Here is a 19,275-nt window from a genome sequence, read left to right as displayed (position 1 = left end):
ACTTCTAATGATTGATTTTATAGGTACTTACCATAGTTTCCACATAAACATAAATAAAATTCACTGCACCATTGTTTGTAACAGGAAAAAACTGAGAATCACTCAAATATCCATCCATAAGAGACTGGCTAAATTACGATATATCTAAACAATAGGATATGATGCAGGTACTAAAAACAAATGAATTCCATCTACTCACACAACCGTGAAAAACTGTTCATGATAATATAAAATGGCATCTTATATAAGATAAAATATATCCTCTTATATGAGAAAAATTATTAATTTGTTGGTATATGTAGAAAGAAATCTGGAAGAATATAAAGCCTCAGGAAAAATGTTTGCTTAACACAAAAACTTTTCTACCCCCAAAGAACTGAAATCTTCCCTCCTTTTGATGATAGCCAGGTGTAATATTCCTGAGTCAACACATGGCCTTGAGGCCACTTAACAGGGAGGCTTCAGACTCCACCTGAAGAATTTACCTCTCTGCCTTTCAATTTTATCCTCTGTAAAACTGGGATAAAACTAATCCCCTTGCAGCATTATGTGAGGATTAAGCAAGACAAGGTCTTCAGAGTGCTAGACAGGGTGCCTGGCACCCACATGAGGTCTTCCACTACCATTCAATTCCTGTCCTTCCCCTCCCTTTACTGTGTGGTCCTTTTTTAGCTGGAAAGAAGCTGGGTCCCACTTTGACCAGCGCTGCAGCCATGTTAAATTTTACAGAGTTCTATCTTTGGCTCTGATTTCCCATTTTATTGGCCATGCTATTGTCTTTTAAATTGTATCTAATCTTTTCTGGGAAAAGCCAAGATTCAAATATAGTGTAAAAAAGAAAACACTAAATCTAACAAACACTGCATTCCAGAAGCCAATTCTTGGATTTGAATTATCACTATTATCCTCCAAACTCATTTGCCTTTAGTTCAGAATTAGAAAAAAGCTCTAGATAAGCCAGATGTGGCGCATCTGCACAAATCCCTATGGTCCCCAGGCTGGTGCAGTAAAGATTCAGGAAGTCTACCTAGCACCAGATCAACCCTGAACCAGATACCCCTGCAGAAGCTAGCAACTTAGACATCCTCCCTGAGGGCTCCTTGTAACCTGAAAGTCTATCCCATTCACATGGCTTCTTACACTCCAGAGATACACAATCAGACGCTGGACAACTGCATTTGACAAGAGTTCATTTCCACTGCAAATGCTGAAAACAAGTTAATTTATGAAACTAACAAGAGCAATACTTACAAGGGGCGACACCTAATGACACTTCCTCCAAATTCACAGCAGACATAAGTTACTTGTCCAGGCCCTAGAGGAGCCCACAGGAGCCACCTGGCTGCCTGTAGCTCACCCACTCATCCCAACCTGGTTCTCCACAGGCCCTAGATATGTGGGTGAATGCTAATTTGCACGTCTGTTTAAAATATATATTGCCATTAAAAAGGTCTAAAATATCAAAAAATTCACACATAATAACAGAAGTACTCATACTTTTAGAACTCTAATTTCTTAAAATAAGAACAATGCATATTTATGATGACATGCCACAGTTAGAAATTTCCTGTGGCTCTATGAAAGATGTGGAAAAAACTGAACAGCTTCTAAGTTTAAGGCTGAGAAAGTCAAATATATAGCAGTTGCTGGCAGCTTCTAAGAGCTCACAGACTGACCATTATTTGGTATTTAGTGTCTACTCCTGAACATTCCATTTGTTACAGCCAGAAGAATAGTTCCAAAAATAAGAAGAACCTCCTAAAAAGATTAAAAAGTTACATATTCTTTACTCCTATCAAAGATCCCCACTTACGCTAGATTACTCTTTTCTACAGGTTGAACAATTTCCCATGTATTTAAAAGCCAGGATTGAGTGACAGCCCCTTTTTTTTTTTTTTGGTACTGGGGATCAAACTCGGGTCCTTGCGCTTGCGCAGCAGGCGGCAAAAACACTGAGCTAAATCCCCAGCCCTAAAAGCCAGGATTGAGGATGGACCTTGAGACCGTACTCTCGTACTTGTGTGAAAGAAACCATTTTGTACTGCTTTAGACTAAAAACCAGGATTGATTGAGAAAACAAAGCAACTAAAATGACAACAGCTCCTGGCCAGCAAGCTCCACCTCAGGGGGCAAAAATAGACACACTAAGTGACAAATGTCCAAATAGATTGGGTTCTTATCAGAGAAACTAATCAAACCTGATCCATCAACATAATTCCAGATGACCATATTATAAATTTCAACTGTGCACCATAAGGAAAACTTAGTTTGGACACTTACTGAGTAAATTTGTCCACCTCAAAATGTTACCCATATTCCAAAACTATACTGTGGGATACAGCTCCTCATTTTGTAATGCATGGAGCCTATAAGAAAGAGGACTTGTGTGAAGCCAACTAATCAATCATCATACTGTTGAGTGTGATATAACAAAGAACCAAGACTTGGTGGCTTTCAGAAACACCTTTGGACTGTTAAAAAAAGGAACCAAATCAAGAGGCTCCAAAAGCATCATCAAGTTACAAAACTGTGGTGCCGGGGATTTAGCTCAGTGGTTTCGCCACCTGCTGCACAAGCACAAGGACCTGAGTTCGATCCCCAGTACCAAAAAAAGTTATAAAACTGAGTTTTGTTTGTTTTTTTTTTGTACTGGGGATCGAACTCGGGTCATTGCACCTGCACAGCAGGCGGCGAAACCACCGAGCTAAATCCCTGGCCCAGAACTGAGTTTTAAGTCTTCATACCAGATGACTTGCTGTGGCCCATAAACCAGAGGCAGCATTACACTGTGAAAACACTAAGGACAAAGTCAACACCAGAGAGTGTGCCGGAGAGTTCATACACAACATCTAGTTTTATCTAAAAATGTGACTCTCTTCCTGATTTTCTATTCAAAGATGCCTACTAAGGCACTGATCCTCCCAAGAAATATGGCATCAAAACCAAGAGACTGTTAAGTCCTCCATAGGAGGGTTTCTCTGACTTTTCTGCCGATCAAAATCACCAGGAGAAGTGCTTTTTAAAAATAAAGCACATTCATCCAAATAAATATTTGAAGGCCTACTATGTGCCAGGCACTGTTCTAGATATCAAGAAAACAGCAATGAATAAGAAGACAAAAATCTTTGCCTTCAATGAGTTGGCATTTTAAGGGAATGAAAAATAATTAATAATAATCAGTGTAAAAGAGTAAATTATATCTCCTTCCAATCCCAACTGCTTAGGGAATTTGTTAAAAATACAGATTCCAGGGACTGACTCCAGACTTCACGGGCCAGGATCCTCAAGTGCAGTCAAGGAATTTGCATTTTTGATGAGCTACTGGGGCAATTCTGACGCAGCTAGCCTAGCACTACACTGGGACCTGCTGCTGAGGAGGCTGCAGAGCCAATGTGGTTCCCTACTCCAATCAAATCAAAAGTTTCTACTGCAGAGGTGCCCTTGAATAGACCTTGCCTTTAACACAGCCATCACTTCTGCTGCTCATATTCCTTTAGTGACTACCTGGAACCTTTCTGAATATTAAGACAAGACCACTGACAACCAAGGGCTGGAAAATAACCAGTTCATTAGCACTGAAGCAGCAATCTTCCAAGCTTGCAAGCACTAGGAATGTCTCCTGCACACAATGAACACCTGCAGGTCACCCAAATGGGGATCACCAACGCATAATAATCAAAAGCCAGGAAGAGAGAAGGGAGGAAAGAGCCCTCTAGTGAAACAGCCCTAAACAATGTGGCAACCCCAGTGGTACCAGAGAAAGCACAACAGCTGACAGCCAAGCCTGGCTTGGAGTTATAATGGGCTTGCTTTTTTAAAGCAGAGACTTTCAGGCCAACAGAGACAGACCCTTCTGATGACAGCAGCTGCAAATGCTAATTAAAGGGCAAATCTTACATGTGTTCAGTTTGGAAGGAACGGATGCTTCTCTGTTGGTGTTTGCATCTATAACGCAAGTACTCCAAAGGCAATTTCTATCCATTGTACTGAATTTCAAACAAAGGACAAATGTGTGTGTGTGTGTGTGCGCACGCGCGTGTGTCTGCGCATGCACCCACGTGCATGCTTAAGTGCATGTGCATGCATACAGGGAGGATATGAATATTTAATCGTGCTTTGGTACTGCTATGTTTGAAAGTGTCTCTGCTCATTTTTGAAAATTTAACCCCCAGATTCCTATGATGATGGTATTTGGAAGTGAGGCCTTTGGGAGGTGATTAGGGCTACTTGACCTCATGCCCTTGGATTTCTCAGCTTCCAGAACCATGAGCCAAATAAACTTCTATTCTTTATAAGTTACTCAGCCATCGGTATTTTGTTATAGCACCAGGAAACAGACTGACAAGTACTCTATTCCAATTTGTATGAAGCATCATTTAGAAATATGCTGTGCTAGCCACCTCTTAGAAATGTCGCCTTGAAATGTTTGCATGGCTGAAAGTGCCATGAAAAAGCAGAGTGATGTCCTTGGCATGATTATCACTGTCTGCCCAGTGTTCCTGATCTTTGGCATGATGGAGAAGGAAAGGGATCCTGTAAGCAGACTGGCCCCTGGCAGAGGCCCTGTATTATTCTTAAAGGGCAAGGTAACCTAACAAAAAAAGAGAGAAGGCCCTTTATCTCAGAAAATATGAATCCCAGTCTGATTCATTCATCTATTTAAAAAATCCTTATTGAGTATTGAATCATCCAGAGTCTTGGCAAGAAACAGCACACTCAAACTAGGAAATTGAGGACATTAATTAATGAAGAGGCTATTTACAAAGGTTAGGGTTAGCTTAAAGGAAATAAACATGGGATGATGGAGCAGCCAGGGCTAGCAACAACAGGAAAATAAGTACCATTCTTGGGTCCGGAAGAACAAGGAAAAAGATTCTGATGTGCACATGATTATTGGTAGGACAAAAGGAAGAATCAATACCAGAAACTAATTTAGAGCTTAAGCTCTAAAATACTGATTCTCAAAGTGAGGTATTTGGAGGAGCAGCAGTATCACCTATTAATTTGCTGAAAATGTAAATTCAGGTGACTCACCCTAGACCTACTGAATCAGAAACTCTGAGGGTAGAGAAACTGGGACAACATGATTAAACTGTGGTTCCTAAATGGGAAAACTCTAAGTACACTCACTTGAAATATGTTATCAAAATACCAGAATACAAAACAATTATTTCAAAAGCACAGAAAACTCAAAGAACCCCCAAAGGCAATAATGTACTCAGCAATCGAATTGGGGTCAAAGAGAAGAATTAATATCTTGTTTGCCAATGAGAAAATTGAAGCTGAAAAGACCAATGACTCTAGGGAGACCAAACAAGGAATTGCAATGAAACAAGAACCAATATTATAAGTAACAGCCTCTTTCTGATGGGCAGCTGGCTTCTAAACTCTGGCTTCTGAAGCAGCAACACACAAATACATGCCTGGTGAGTTTTGTGACATGCCTGAAAATTCAGATAATCTTAGCCAAAAGAGCACAACAGCACATGTCTCATTGTCAAAACTATCACAAGCTGCCACATTTCAAATAAACAACAGAGTTGCCTTCATTAACTCTCTCCTCACTCCCAGTGATAATACAGACTTTCATGCACGAAGGCCATGGAATCACTATCTAGAGGCAGTCCACTTCCAAACTGTTTCTACATCAGAAGGAAACACTACCCACAAAACTGCACAGGTGTAGGATGATGGCAAGAGAGGAAAGATAAACTAATCCGAAGCAGCACATCAAAATATGACTGTATTAGCAGTCATTTTGGATGCAAAAGTATAATGCAATGAGAAATAATAAGAAAGGTGGAACTAGGAGGCCTGGCCTCAAACTCCAGCTCTAAGTCTGTAACAGACTATTAATTGCCCCCCAACCCAACCTTCCCTTCTTCCATAGTAATAAGAATTTTACCTGGATATAAGACACCCAGCTAGATAGTACATATCCAACTCCCTCTAGAAGTTAGAAAAACAGTCATGTGACTAAGTTCTGGCTGACAAAATGTGTGAGAAAATGATGGGTCCAACTTACACATCATTCTGTGTGAAAGGAATCTGCTTGCTCTAAATTCCTGCCCTTTTCTCTTAACAGCCAGTTGGAACACAAACATGAAATGGCCCAACTTCAACCACACAGAAGCAGACAATATCTTAAGGAAGGGAGGAGCCACAAGGTGGAAAGAACTTGGGTCCCTGAATTATCACATACAACAGAGCTGCTCCACCAGCCTGGACAGTATGTTAGGGTCTCTTTGTTATAACACCTGAGCCTATACTATAACTTATATCTCTCCGTATGCAAATGGGGAAAAACATTTGGAATGAATGGAAAGAGAAATGTAAGGTCACAGGAAGGAAAGGAAGTTGATGGTCAATTACAGGCTGAGAGCCAGGGTAGCTTAAACAGTCCCTCAGCATGAAAAATATCAATACAAAATTCCAGGGACCAGGGATTTAGCTCAGTGGAACTGCTGCCTGCCTTGCAAGCACAAGGTCCTGAGTTCAATCCCCGGCACCACACACACAAAAAAAACACTCTTCCAAAGAATTTAGATATAACATACCGCAGATGGTAAGTTGTAAAACAATGTTTTCTTTGTAAAGATCAACTATTTCACAAAGGACACTGATAAAGGCATCTGTTATACAGAATTGAACAGATTTCTTCATGAACCAGATTAGCAAAACACAGTTTCCATGGCTGCCTGCCAGAATACTGTACTGGACTAGCCTTGGTATATATAACAAGACACTACAATGGAGTTTGCTACCATTTTCTATACACCAAAAAAATGGTAATCCATGTTTATTGGTCATTGCACATGGGATATTTTTAACCATCAAAATTCAAGAGGACCCAAGTTCAGTTTCCTTGCACTGTACTCGGATTTTTTAAAAATCTTACTATCTTGAATTACATACTTTAGAGAGCAAAACCCACTGCTAACATAATATGATATCTGTATCACAATAAGTAAATTTGTACATAAATCATATTTCTATGAAATTAATCATGTATTCATCCAATGAATATTTCTCAAGCATTTACTTGGTAAAGCTCTACTGGAAGCAAGAGAAATATACTTGCTGTCCTCACACAGGAAGTGCCCTGGTGGAAGAGACCAACAGTCACTCAGGGAGAAGTAGAAGGTGTTATGAGCATAAAGAGGGGCACCCATCCCAGAAGTGGAGGGTCCAGGAGGAATTTCTAGAAATGACTTCTGAGCCAAGCACAGAAAGAGGAATAGAAGTTGGCCAGGTCAACAGAGAAAGAGTGAACAGCATGCAGAAAGGTCCGAGGCAAGTAAAATAACCAAAGGGACTTCAAAAATGAATGTAAAGTGAAGGGAGAGAAATGATACTTGATAAGAATATTCTGAGGCACATGTGAAAAAGGCCTTGTGAACCATGTTGAGGAGTCTTGACCTCATCCAGAGGGCAGTGGAGAGTCTCGAAGGATTTTAACCATAGGGATGACTTGGCTGCAGTATATGGAAGATTTGAGGTGGAGGAGACAGACCACAGAGAGAATGCAGAGAGTAATGCAGGCAAGAAAAAACAAAGGGTGGGACTCATACAGCATGGCAGGACTGGAAAGATGATGAGACAGCAAGGGAAGATTTATAGGATGCAGAGTCCTGTTTTCCTTTTCATTGATTTAAAATGTATCTTCAATTAAGCTGCACTAGCATTACAAATTAGTGTTCCTCTGCCAGCAGAGTTTACTATAATATGTAAATTTCCCCAAACTTCAAAGGTTTAGAAATATGTAGGTGGTCAACAGACACAATGGAATTTCAGTTCTTTATAATACCATTGCAGATCTAGGGTCCCCCATCTAACAGCAGAAAACGTTTCTAGATCCAGAATTTTTTAGATTTTGTAAAGTGGTCCATGTACTTCATACATACTATACACACCCTCCTTAGCGTCTAGGATATCACCTCGTAATCAAATACATCCACAATTTTGCAAAAAAATATGTGAATCATCACTCTAACAACAATAAATAAAGGCTGCACATAACCCTAGGAAAGCTTGGGTCAGGTTTTGCTACAAACTGAGTTCAAGTCAGGTTTTGCTGCCAAACAAGCAACATAAGAACCTGAGGCTATTCAGAGCTCTGGGTATTTCAGAATAACAGATAATAAACTGTGGACCTATGATCATAATTTAATTCCTATGCTAAGTTTGGATTTTTATAGGAAAACTATATAGCCTTAGAAACCATTTTACTCCAAAGTAACAAAGCACTTGAGAAGAAAAAGCAGACAAAGAAATAACTGCAAGATCCCATGAGTAATACCCAATTGAAGTACTAAAGAAAGGTATAAAAATGTCATTGAATCAAACATCAATGTGCTGAGGCAAATAAAATTCCAGAAAGTAGCTGTTTTAAAAATCTTTCCCATCTCACAAGATGGCCAATGCAAAAACTGAGACACTGCTAAGTATGTCGATGCCAGTGGCAGGATCAAGAAAGTAGCCCCCTAGCCAAACTGCCCAAAAGAGAAAGGCGTCTGGCTGAGAGCCTGTACTAGCAGAGAAACCAACAAATATTCCCATTCTGAGAAGTATTCTAGGAGAGCTTTATCCAAGCAGAAGTCCACAGCAGTTAAATTCACGATTAAGAAAAAAGAAACAGAGGGTTCTTTCTATTGTAACAAAGCCAGTTGGTGAGGCCCGGGATTTAGCTCAGCAGCACTGTGCCTGCCGGGCAAGCACAAGATCCTGAGTTTGATTCCTGGTACCAAAAAATAAATAAATAAATAAATAAATTTTTTGTAAAAGCCAGTTGGTGGTAATAAGAATAATGATTTCAAAATAGGAAATTCTCAAAATACTCAGATACTACCCTCTGAAGATGTCACTTGAGAACTGTTGATCTATGAAGAAAAATACTATCAACACATAAGAAAACTGCAGCTGAGTGTCACTCCTAGGAACAATCTGATCAACATCAGTGGCTACAAGGGCCACAAGCCATCTCTGAGCAGTGGCTTACCACATCCAAGTGACAACAATGTCCTCAACTGAGTTCCTTTACATAGAGCAAGCACTCAGAATTTGTCACTGCCTCTACCAAAACTGACCTTGATGTTGTGAAATCCCAAAGCACCTCAACAATATTTACTTTTAAGAAACAGCAGCCTCATGAGTCCAGACATCAAAAAAGTGAGCTCTTTAAGACAGAGGAAGAGAAACAGGAGTTTATGGAGCAATACAAGACAGACCAGAAAACTGTGTGCTCAACTTTTGCCAAAAAAATAAAAAAATAAAAAAAATCAGAGTTGTTCCTGATTCCAGGACTGCCTATGTTCTGCGTTACCTCCCAAAGGAGGTTTATTCTCACAAGCTGGTATACAAAACCCCTTGCAGAGCTCTAATTAAAATATCCAAAACAAACAAACGAGACAAACAAACAGAAGCCCTGCTGTTGCAAAGGAACTTCCTTTCTGAGGGCTAAGGAAGAAGCCAGTGGACACATCCAACAGCACAGGCTGCACTGAGAGAACACAGCAAAGGCTGCCTGTGCACCAAGTGTGCCAGAACATCAAGGACCCTAGAAACCCAAACATACCAAGGTCATCAGAGAAAGTGAGAGCTTCACACCCCAGGTCTCAAGGCAAGTATCCATGGTAACAGTCAAGAAAGGAAGTTTGAGGCCACAAAAAACAGGCATGCTGTTGGTTAGAAAGGACCACGTGGTTAGTGTAAGGCCAATGGTCTCGCACAGAAAGCTGAGTGGGGATAGGGAGAACGTTTCTACAAGCATTGGGTTTTCCACTATTATGTAACAAAGGCAAATAAACTGTTTATTCCAGATCAGAAATAGTCAGTGAAAGCTCCCCGCCCCCAGAACTGCCCAGTGGGAGTTCAAGACAGCAGTCCATCTCTCTTTCACCCTTTTCTTTTGTGTGAGCCTCCTCCATAAAAGTTTATCTCAATTTAAGATTAACATAATAGTCTTGTTTTAAGGATTGAATCAGGAACAAAAATTGTTTCTAGGATACACTTTTTAAATTTAGGAATCTAATCCCCAAGAACTTAAACAAGACCCCCAAGTGAATTTTAGAATTCTATCAGATATGCTATTTATACATTAGGGAAATCTATGTCACCATCCAAAAGAATGAAGTGGGTCCTGGGTTCAATCCTCAGTACCAAAAAAAAGTAGATTTGTATGTACTAACATATAAGGATGCCTGGGATAAATTTTTTTTTTTGGTACCAGGGACTGAACTGGGGTCCTTGTGTTTGCAGGGCAGGCAGCGGAACCACTGAGCTAAATCCCAGGCCCTTGGAATAAACTTTTAAAAGGCAAAAAAGCAAGCTTAAGAGCCAAATGGAGGGTAATGTACCATTTTTGTAAAACAAACTACATACCTGAGTATATTCAATTTATTTTTCACAGGGCATAAGTGTCAGAAAGAACATATATCACCATCAATATTTGTTTCCCTAGAGAGAAATATTAGAAAAAAAAGACAGAAGATTTTCCCTTCTACCTCACAGGATATACAATTGTACATACTGATGGGCTACAGTGTGATATTTCAACACATGTATCCAATGCACCATGATCGAGGCAGGGTGATTAACACAGGCTCAAACATTTATCATGTTTGTGTTAGGAACATTCAAAATCCCTTCTTCTAGTTATTTTGAAATATACAATAAATTATTGTGAGCTGTACTCACCCTACTGTGTCATAGGAAACCAAAACTTAAGTCTCCTGTCTAATTGTATTTTTGAACCCATTAGCCAGCCCTCCTCTATCCTTCCCTCACTGCACCCTACCCAGCCTCTGGTAAACACTATTCCACTCTCTGTTTCTATGAGATCAACTCTTAGCTTCCACAAATGAGTAAGAATACGCTGCATTTTCTTGTAACAACCATGAAAAAAATATTAAAGTGAGATTTTATTAAAGGTAGTTACAGACCATTCCATATAAATGACTTCTCATTATTGCCCTTTGAGCCACAACTGTAGTACCCAATAGTCAGTGAGGCATTTCTAAATGAGCTGGCTCTTAATCTTTAGAACAAGGAGAACAGGGAGACACCTGGAAGTCAGAAAAGCAACTGAATGAATAAGGGATGCCATGGTCCACAGGGGTAAGAACTACATTCAATTTAGCAACTCTTGTGTCTGAGCATCAGAGATCTTGGCTCATTCCAGAAAGATGGATATAAAGACTCACCAGGTAAAGGTTATTTTTGTCCTGAAAGGCATATTGTAATTGGGGGATCCAAGGGCTTGTGCTCCGAGATAATATGTTCTGTTCTTCTTCAAAAAATGAAACCTAGGGGTAAAAGAAACCTTTTAGACAATTATAATATGAAGAACTAAATGTGAAAAAAAATGCCCTTTCCTCTATCTTAAGCCTAAATTGATGTTTCTAGTTTAAATTTTTTTTAAAAATCACTTAACCTGGCATTTCACCAATCTGTTATTCACCTACTTTGTTCACAATTTTTGCTAGGTCCAATATATTATCTGTCCAATTATTTACTTAACATCTTTTACAAAGTCGATTCACTTACTTTGACTCTAAACATCTTTCTCTTTCTCTTTGCCTTCCCTTCTGGAATTGTAGAACAAGTTAAGTATTCATACCAGATGCTAGAGAGAGAGAATGTCAGTACCCAGAACAGAATTGGTATAAGGACCAAGCACAGTGAGGAGGATGGCAATCAAGTGTGGGAGAGGCCCAATGTGGGGTATGAAGGGCCCATGCCTGGAGAGGGAGACATCCACATGTGGACTGGCCTGGAGCAGGTTACCTGGACCCACAAGGGTACTAGAAATATCAACAGACAGGAGATAGTATGTATGCAGATGCAGAAAATAAAAATTTTAAGGGTATAACATCAGAGAGGCGGGTTATTATTATGGTTTGGACAAGTATCCCTCGAAAGGCTGTGTGTCCTGCCCCATCGCACTACAGGGGGTGGGGTTAGTAAGAGGTGGAGACTAGTGGGAAGGCTTTAGGTCACTGGTACCATGCCCTTGAAGGAGATATTAGAACCCCAGCCTATTCATCTTTCTCTCTTTTGTATCCAGGTCATGAAGTGAACAGTTTGCTACGTTCTGCTTGCATGACAGGCTACCTTCCCACAAAAGCCATGGGAACAACCAACCACAGACTGAAACCTCCAAACTTTGAACCACAATAAATCTTTTCTTTATAAACTGATTATTTCAGCTGTTTGTTATATAGTAACAGGAAGCTGATAAAGTTACAAACATGAAAAGAATGAAAGCTAAAATGAATACTGTGAAGTTGGGTTTTCAATATATACAGTTCACACATAAAAATGAATATAACAGTGTGTGTGTGTATAAGCATGTCTGTGTGTGTGCATGTGTACAAGCATGTCTGTGTGTGTGCATGTGTACATGTGTTATGAATAAGTACGTACATTATATCCATATACACATATCTTTAGCACTTTCCACTGAAAAGAGTCTGAAAGCAATGATACCACAGTAGCAATCCAAATGCCCTATATCCAGATCTTGGCCTCTAAACAGCATTTTCCACTAAACAGGGCTCCTTGGAAAAATGACTGATGACAGGGGTAGGAAAGTAAAACGTGCAGAAATGTGCAGAAAAGCCTGAACATCTTGCAATAAAAGAAAACAAAAAAGTACTCAAAAATGATGGAGATTTGTCAAATGGATATAAGTGCCAACTTGAAGAGGCAAACTAGAGACAATCTGAGTATATACATGATAGTAACAGATTATAATTCACTGACTGAAATAGGAAAATGCAGGTCCACATAAATGAAAGAATGAGTACACTGAAAGTTTTGTGAGGGATGGGACATTTCTATCTTTTGAAAGCACCTCCCCATAAAATACTTATTCAGGTACAAAGGGGAAATGTGTCCACATGGCAGATACTATTCAATGGAGTGATAAAAGTGAATATCACCCAGAATGTGACAAATTGAAACTAAGAGTCACCTGTTGGGGTAATCAGAAAGAGGCCCTTGTCTGTGATATTGCTGCAAACGATCTGTAACCTGAACGTAGGCATCATCAGACAAATACAAGTTTTACAAAGTAACTGGCCCATCATCATCAGAAGTGTCGAGGTCATAAGAGTCTAGGAAAAAAATAAGGAACAGGTCTAGACTGAAGACTAGCATGGCAAGACAGGAAAACTAAATGCCAGGTATGATCTTGGGCTGGGCCTTTTTGTTCTAAAGGATATTATTGGGACAAGTGGTAAAACTTGAATGGGGTCTGAGGATTAGATGACAGGAATGTATCATTGCTAATTTCCTGATTTTGATGGTTACATTGTGATTCATGAGAAAAGGTCCCCTTTACAAGAAATACACACTAAAGTGTTCAGAAGTAATATGCTACCAAGTTGCAAATTTATTGTCAAGTGGGTGAATAAAAAAAGTTTGTACTTTCTGATAGCTAATTTTACATGTCAACCTGGCTAAGACATAGCACCCAGTTTTTCCATCAAATACCTTAGGTATTTTGCAGATATAGTTATTTTAGTATCTATGGTCAGTTGACTTTAAGGAGATTATCCCCAATAATCTGGTGGGCCTCATCTAATCAGTTAAAAGGATTTAAGAGTAAAATTGGTATTTCCCCTGAGGAAGAAGAAAGTCTGCCCCATGCCTGCATTATCAGGCTTAAGAATTTCCAGCTTCCTAATGTACCCTACAGATTTCAGACTTTCCAGTTTCCACAATCATGTAAATCAACAACTTGAAATAAATTCTATAGATATATATACATACATATATTCTATATGATACTGCTATGTGTGTGTGTGTATATATATATATAATATACACTATTGTACATATATTATGTGTATATATAATCTCTATATATGTGTATTTATATACACAGTCATCCCTTGGTACCCACGTGGGCTGGTTCCAGGTTCCCAGCAAATAACAGAATCACAGATGCTCAAGTCCTTCACACAAAATGGCACAGTATTTGCATAGAACCCACCCACATCTCTCCATATACTTTAAATCATCTCTAGGTTACTTATAATACTAATACAATATAAAATGCTATGGAAATAGTTATACTGTATTTTATAGGGAATAATGACAAGAAAAAATCTGTACATATTCAGTGCACACATAATTTTTCCCCCCAAATATTTTCAATTTGTGGTTGTTTGAATCTGCAGAAGTAGAATCCTTGGGTACAGAGGGCTAACTATATGTATACACAGAGTCTGCAAAAAAGAAAAAAATGTATACACACTTCAGGAAAAGAAAAATAGTATGATGTTTTTTCAATAGATGGGATTACCCTTGTATGGGGGACCCTAGAGGATGTCATATATTGCAGAAAACCCATTACACTGCCAGCCCTTAGAGAAGAAATTGAAAATGCATGTGCAGCAATCTCAATGACCAAGGTTACCCAAGCAGCAGTTCACTGTACTAATAAATGTCTGGGAGCTCATGGCCACCACTCGGAGCACCTCTTGTAATTGTAGAGGCCAAAGGTAACTTGTATTAATCTCATGATATCTCAATAAATTTAGTATTAAAATACTTACACAAGTTTTTTTTCCTGAACAGTATGTGTGTGTGTGTGTGTGTGTGTGTGTGTGTGTGTATATATATATATTTTTTTTTTTTTTTTTTTTTTTTTTTTGGTACCAGGGATTGAACTCGGGTCCTTGCCATTGAGCTAAATCCCCGGCCCGGTATATATATATATTTTTGGTTCTCTCTCTCTCACTCTCTCTCTCTCCCCCCACCATATATACATATATATATATATATATATATATATCAAATAGAGAAAAAAGTTGTTCAAACTGTACATGATGGTTAGTTTTATGTGCCAATTTATATATGTAGGTTATATAAGATATATACATATACGTATATATGTACACACACACATATACATCGTGCTGGTTCCATTCTTCTTACAGACCCTGACTAGTATACTCTACTTGCCACTTTTCTATAAATTTGTGATTTCTTTGAAATCTAAATAAATTTAATTTTAAATATACCGTTTTCTGGTTAGTTCTAACAAAAACACCATGAAAGTCACAGGCTTTGCTAAGCTAGTTAAATGCTAATTAAACAGTTTTTAAATCATTTGTCCGTATGCTACTTAAAATCACCTTGCACACCCCAGGGATTAATCTAAGCCATTTGGGAAACGGCAGCCCAACCCAAGTAATTTATTGCCTTACCACATAAAAGGTGTTCAGTGGAGGTCAGCTGAACTGAACAGTCTCCACTCTTACCTGTTCACCACTCATTTAGTCTGACCTCTGAAGCGTCTATCAAAGTAAATGATCTCTGAGGACCTCTCCCAGGAGTCACAGTACCCTGGGCAAGTCTGCTGGCCTGTCCCGAGTGACAGGCTATGTTTGCAGGATACCACTTCTCCTTAACCTCTGCTCTGACATTTCCTTTCAGTCTCCCCCATACTGGCTTCTCTCTTCTCATGCCCTTAAATTCCAAATCCTAACCATGATTCCATCAAGGACCCCACTTTTCTTTCATAATCACCCTCTGAAAGAATGGATGGATGCTTCCCATTAACTTCTGTATGTGTATGACTTTAGAGAGCCCAGCCCACACCTCATGTGGTCATTTCAGGTCATTTGCCTGTGGAAGTCACATATATTTCAACAATTCTATTCCTTTCCTGCAGTGTGGTAATTCGTACATGCACATTTTCTGTCTAAAACATAAGTACTGCAAGGTCGAGCTACATCTAATGCCTCTACCCAAAGACCTACACACATGCCAAACAAAACAAATGCTCACTAAGGGTGTACTGATGATAGATAGCTCTTACTTATCTTTTTTTTTTTTTTTTTGTACCGGGGATCGAAATCGGGTCCTTGCGCTTGCGAGGCAGGCGGCGGAACCACTGAGCTAAATCCCTGGCCCCCAGATAGCTCTTACTTAGTTGCAGAAGGCTGAGTAACTTCCATTCCTGTCTTCCAGGTTATTTGCAACATCCTGTCATTTTTTCCTTTCTATAATACTGCTCGCATTTTATTCCAAAACACAGGGGCCACATCATTCCTGGATGATTCTTCCTACCCTCCGCTCCTTCTCTGACTGGAGGCCACATAAAGTCACTGAAGTCCTTGGGACCAGACTGATCCCAGCCTCCTCCTTGCAAAAGCCTAAATGATCTCCAACCATCCAACAAAGTAAACTGCCATACAAAAATGCTACTGGGGAAAGGTGTCCATTAGGGTTTAGTTCTTAAATGTTCCTCCCAAAACTCATGTGTTTGAAGGCTTGATGTCAAGTTAGGAGGTGGTGGAAACTTTAGGAGGAAATGAGTCACTGGAAGGAGTGGCCTTGAAGGGTATATTGGGCCCCTGGCCCTTCTCTCTCCCTCTCCCTCTGCACTCCCCTCCTTCCTGGCTGCTATGAGTAAAGCAGCTCTGCACTAGCACATACTCACTCCATGATGCTTTGTCTCATCACTACAGCACAGAAATAATGGAGCAAAGTGATCATGGACTGAAATTTTTGAAACCAGGAGTAAAGAAATCTTTTCCCCTTCAAGTTGATTTTCTCAGGTATTTTGTCACAGCAACGAAAAGCTAACAAAGGGAGTTATTGTGTAATGGGTACAGAATTTGAGATAATTTAAAAATTCCAGAAATAGCTGTACAACATTGTTAATACCACTGAACTGTACAATAAGAATGGTTAAAATAATAAATTTTGTTATGTATATTTCACCATAATGAAAAAATGGGTTCTTGCAATTTTCTCCCATTTGCCCTCTTCCTACCCAAATATCCTCATTTTACCCCATTTCTCAGTCTATTTGTTCTAAAACACACACACACACACACACACACACACACCGCTCCACAGCATCTTGGTACCCAAATTCCAGAATGTCACCTACAGCCACACTTCTGCCTAGCATGTCCTCATCACTTCTGTGCCCAGAACCTACATTCCGTCATCAGTGAGGACGTCTCTGTTTTTGGCTCATCCATAACATCTCCCCTCACATTATCATTAATGAATTTGCTAATTGTTTTCCCCTCTGTGATGCTTTAGCTGGTGAGCACCTGCTTTATACATTTGCATTTTCCTCCTATTTTCCAAGGTTGTTATTAAACCCTGAAAGTAACAGCCATGCAACTTTAATTCCTTTTGCAGACATCCCACAGAGCTGGTTACATTATTAGTCACATGATGCATACTGGAATGTCTGTAACTAATAAATTACTCTCTGAACTCCAAGGCTGATGGCTGTCTCTAAAACACAGCAAATGAATCAATATGTCTAGAACAAAGCCTTTCTCAAGAGAATGAAAAGTACCACAATTGAAAAGATAACTTCTTAACCTGTTCTCAAGCAACTGCCTAGCTATGTAACAATTTTATTTAACGTCTTCAAAGGCCTATTTTAAAATCCAATATGCATGTCTACAATATAAGTATCTAAAGCCTACACAAAAGCAAATGCTATCTGATTTATTCTATAATATGCATATCCCTGAATCTCCAGCTAATGGCCATGAAAGAAAGATCATTTTAAGTCCTTTAGTTAAAAGGCCAACTTGGTTCTGAAATAAAACATAACTATAGAATCATGATTGAACAAATCAGTGGAAATTTATGAGCCTTCAAAATTAACCAACATCAGTTCAAGAAGAGATAAGAACACAAGACAGCTTCTTGCCCATATGACCATATGTCAAAAGAAAACTTGCTGGATCCTCGATGCCAATTCGGCAGCTTAATATCTCTGCAATAAATATTACAGTACAGAGAGGGGATGAGCCTGAAGTCCTACCTGTTCCTGGGCCAACAAGGCCTTCTTCTTCATGATTTTCATGGCATAGATGTCCCCGGTTGCTCTCTCTCTTACCACCTGTACTTCAGCAAAGTGACCACAACCTACAAGACTTTTGACTTCAAAGTCCTTTGCCGAAGGCTGGAGCTCCTGTAACTCAGCAATGATGTCGGAATCTGTGGAGATAAAGAGTTACACCCAGATGAATAAAGCCCTTCAAATATGTGCATCTTTATGAGAAGGGGGAAAAAAAAGAATTTTAAAAAAGTGTTCTTATGTCTTCCTTCACTGTCAGAAGACATTTAGTCACTTTCTAATCCATCATGAATAATTATAAAATCAGCACAAAAGTGTTTTTATATGTTAAGTTAAAATTAAGGGCTCCAGAAATTCCAAAGTACGGTTTCCATGGTAGCTACAATTTGATTCTTGCAGACTTAGAAAATAGAGAGGGAGGATACAAATCATGCTTTTCTTCTTCCTCTGAAAGCTGTGGAGCAGTGGCCGGTCAAACATGCTTATCACCAGTTAGACTTGGCTTATGATGTGACATGAGCAACATGATTCCTGTTTTAGTCAACTTTGATCATTCTATTCTAACTAAATGTACTCTGCTTAATTTTATCCCACTAGCCCATTTTATCTCCTTTGCATTGTGTCAGGCATAGTAATGCCTTCCTTACCTTATGTTATAATTTGGATCTGAAATGCCCCCCCGAAAAACGCTCATGTGTTTAAGGCTTGGTCCATGAAGCATTAGCATTCAGAAGTGGGGGCTTTGGGGTGATTAGGTCATAAGGGCCCTATACTCATCAATGGAGCCATCCATTTATGGACTCATAGCTTAATGGGTTTTTGGAGAGGGGCTTTGCTATAAAAAGGAGTTTCCTCCCTGCTGTCTGGCTTGTGAGATGGAAAGCTTTGGTGTGCCACTCCCTCCCTGACACAATGTTCTGCTTCCCCAGAGGCCAAAAATGATGGACCCAGATGATCATGGACTACAACCTCTGACACCTTGAGCCAAAATAAATCTTTTCTCCTTTAAGATGATTTTCTCAGATAATTTTGTCACACCTTAACATGTACCCGTGCTTAAAAAGGGGAAAAGTTTTAGCCCAAAGGACCAAATGGAACACTGACATTTGCTCTGCAGGGTTGGCATGCCACAGATCTGGAGGGGTTTGCAACTATCTTTTGCATACCATGGTCTTATTCCTTTTCTACATCCAGTCTCTCAGGCAGAGATCATCAATGTGCAAGTATGGACTGAACAGCTGGCAGGTTTGGAATCTTACATTATGTTTATTACCATTCTAAATACATTGAGACATTACCAGACATCCAGGGACCCTCCTGACTTGCAAGAATATGGGGGAACAGAGTGACTGACCTAAAAATTGAATCCTGAATACTATAGGGGGAACTGCATTACATACGGAGATTGTGTGCCAGATGAAGGCATAGAT

General features: G+C 39.5%; 1 protein-coding gene across 17 annotated transcripts in view; it reads right to left on the bottom strand.

Moving 5' to 3' along the window:
• The window catches only part of Cit (citron rho-interacting serine/threonine kinase), a 169,135-nt gene that overhangs the window by 132,825 nt on the left and 17,035 nt on the right, over positions 1-19,275 (bottom strand). For 16 of the 17 annotated variants that reach the window (XM_021257359.2, XM_021257360.2, XM_021257364.2 and 13 more), the window contains exons 4-5: positions 17,810-17,985; positions 11,202-11,303 (exon numbers count right to left, since the gene is read on the bottom strand). In XM_021257359.2, coding sequence (XP_021113018.2) covers positions 11,202-11,303; positions 17,810-17,985 — 278 coding nt within the window. Of the gene's footprint in view, positions 1-9,574; positions 9,675-11,201; positions 11,304-17,809; positions 17,986-19,275 lie in introns of those variants that run through there. The other variant, XM_021257369.2, reaches the window with a different exon arrangement.

The sequence above is a fragment of the Heterocephalus glaber genome, unplaced genomic scaffold, assembly GCF_053883595.1.
Source record: "Heterocephalus glaber isolate CG9 unplaced genomic scaffold, H.glaber_assembly_v1.0 deba00001687, whole genome shotgun sequence".
Lineage (NCBI taxonomy): Eukaryota > Metazoa > Chordata > Mammalia > Rodentia > Bathyergidae > Heterocephalus > Heterocephalus glaber.
Note: the sequence above shows the minus strand (reverse complement) of the source record. Positions and strands in the feature narration are given on the sequence as shown.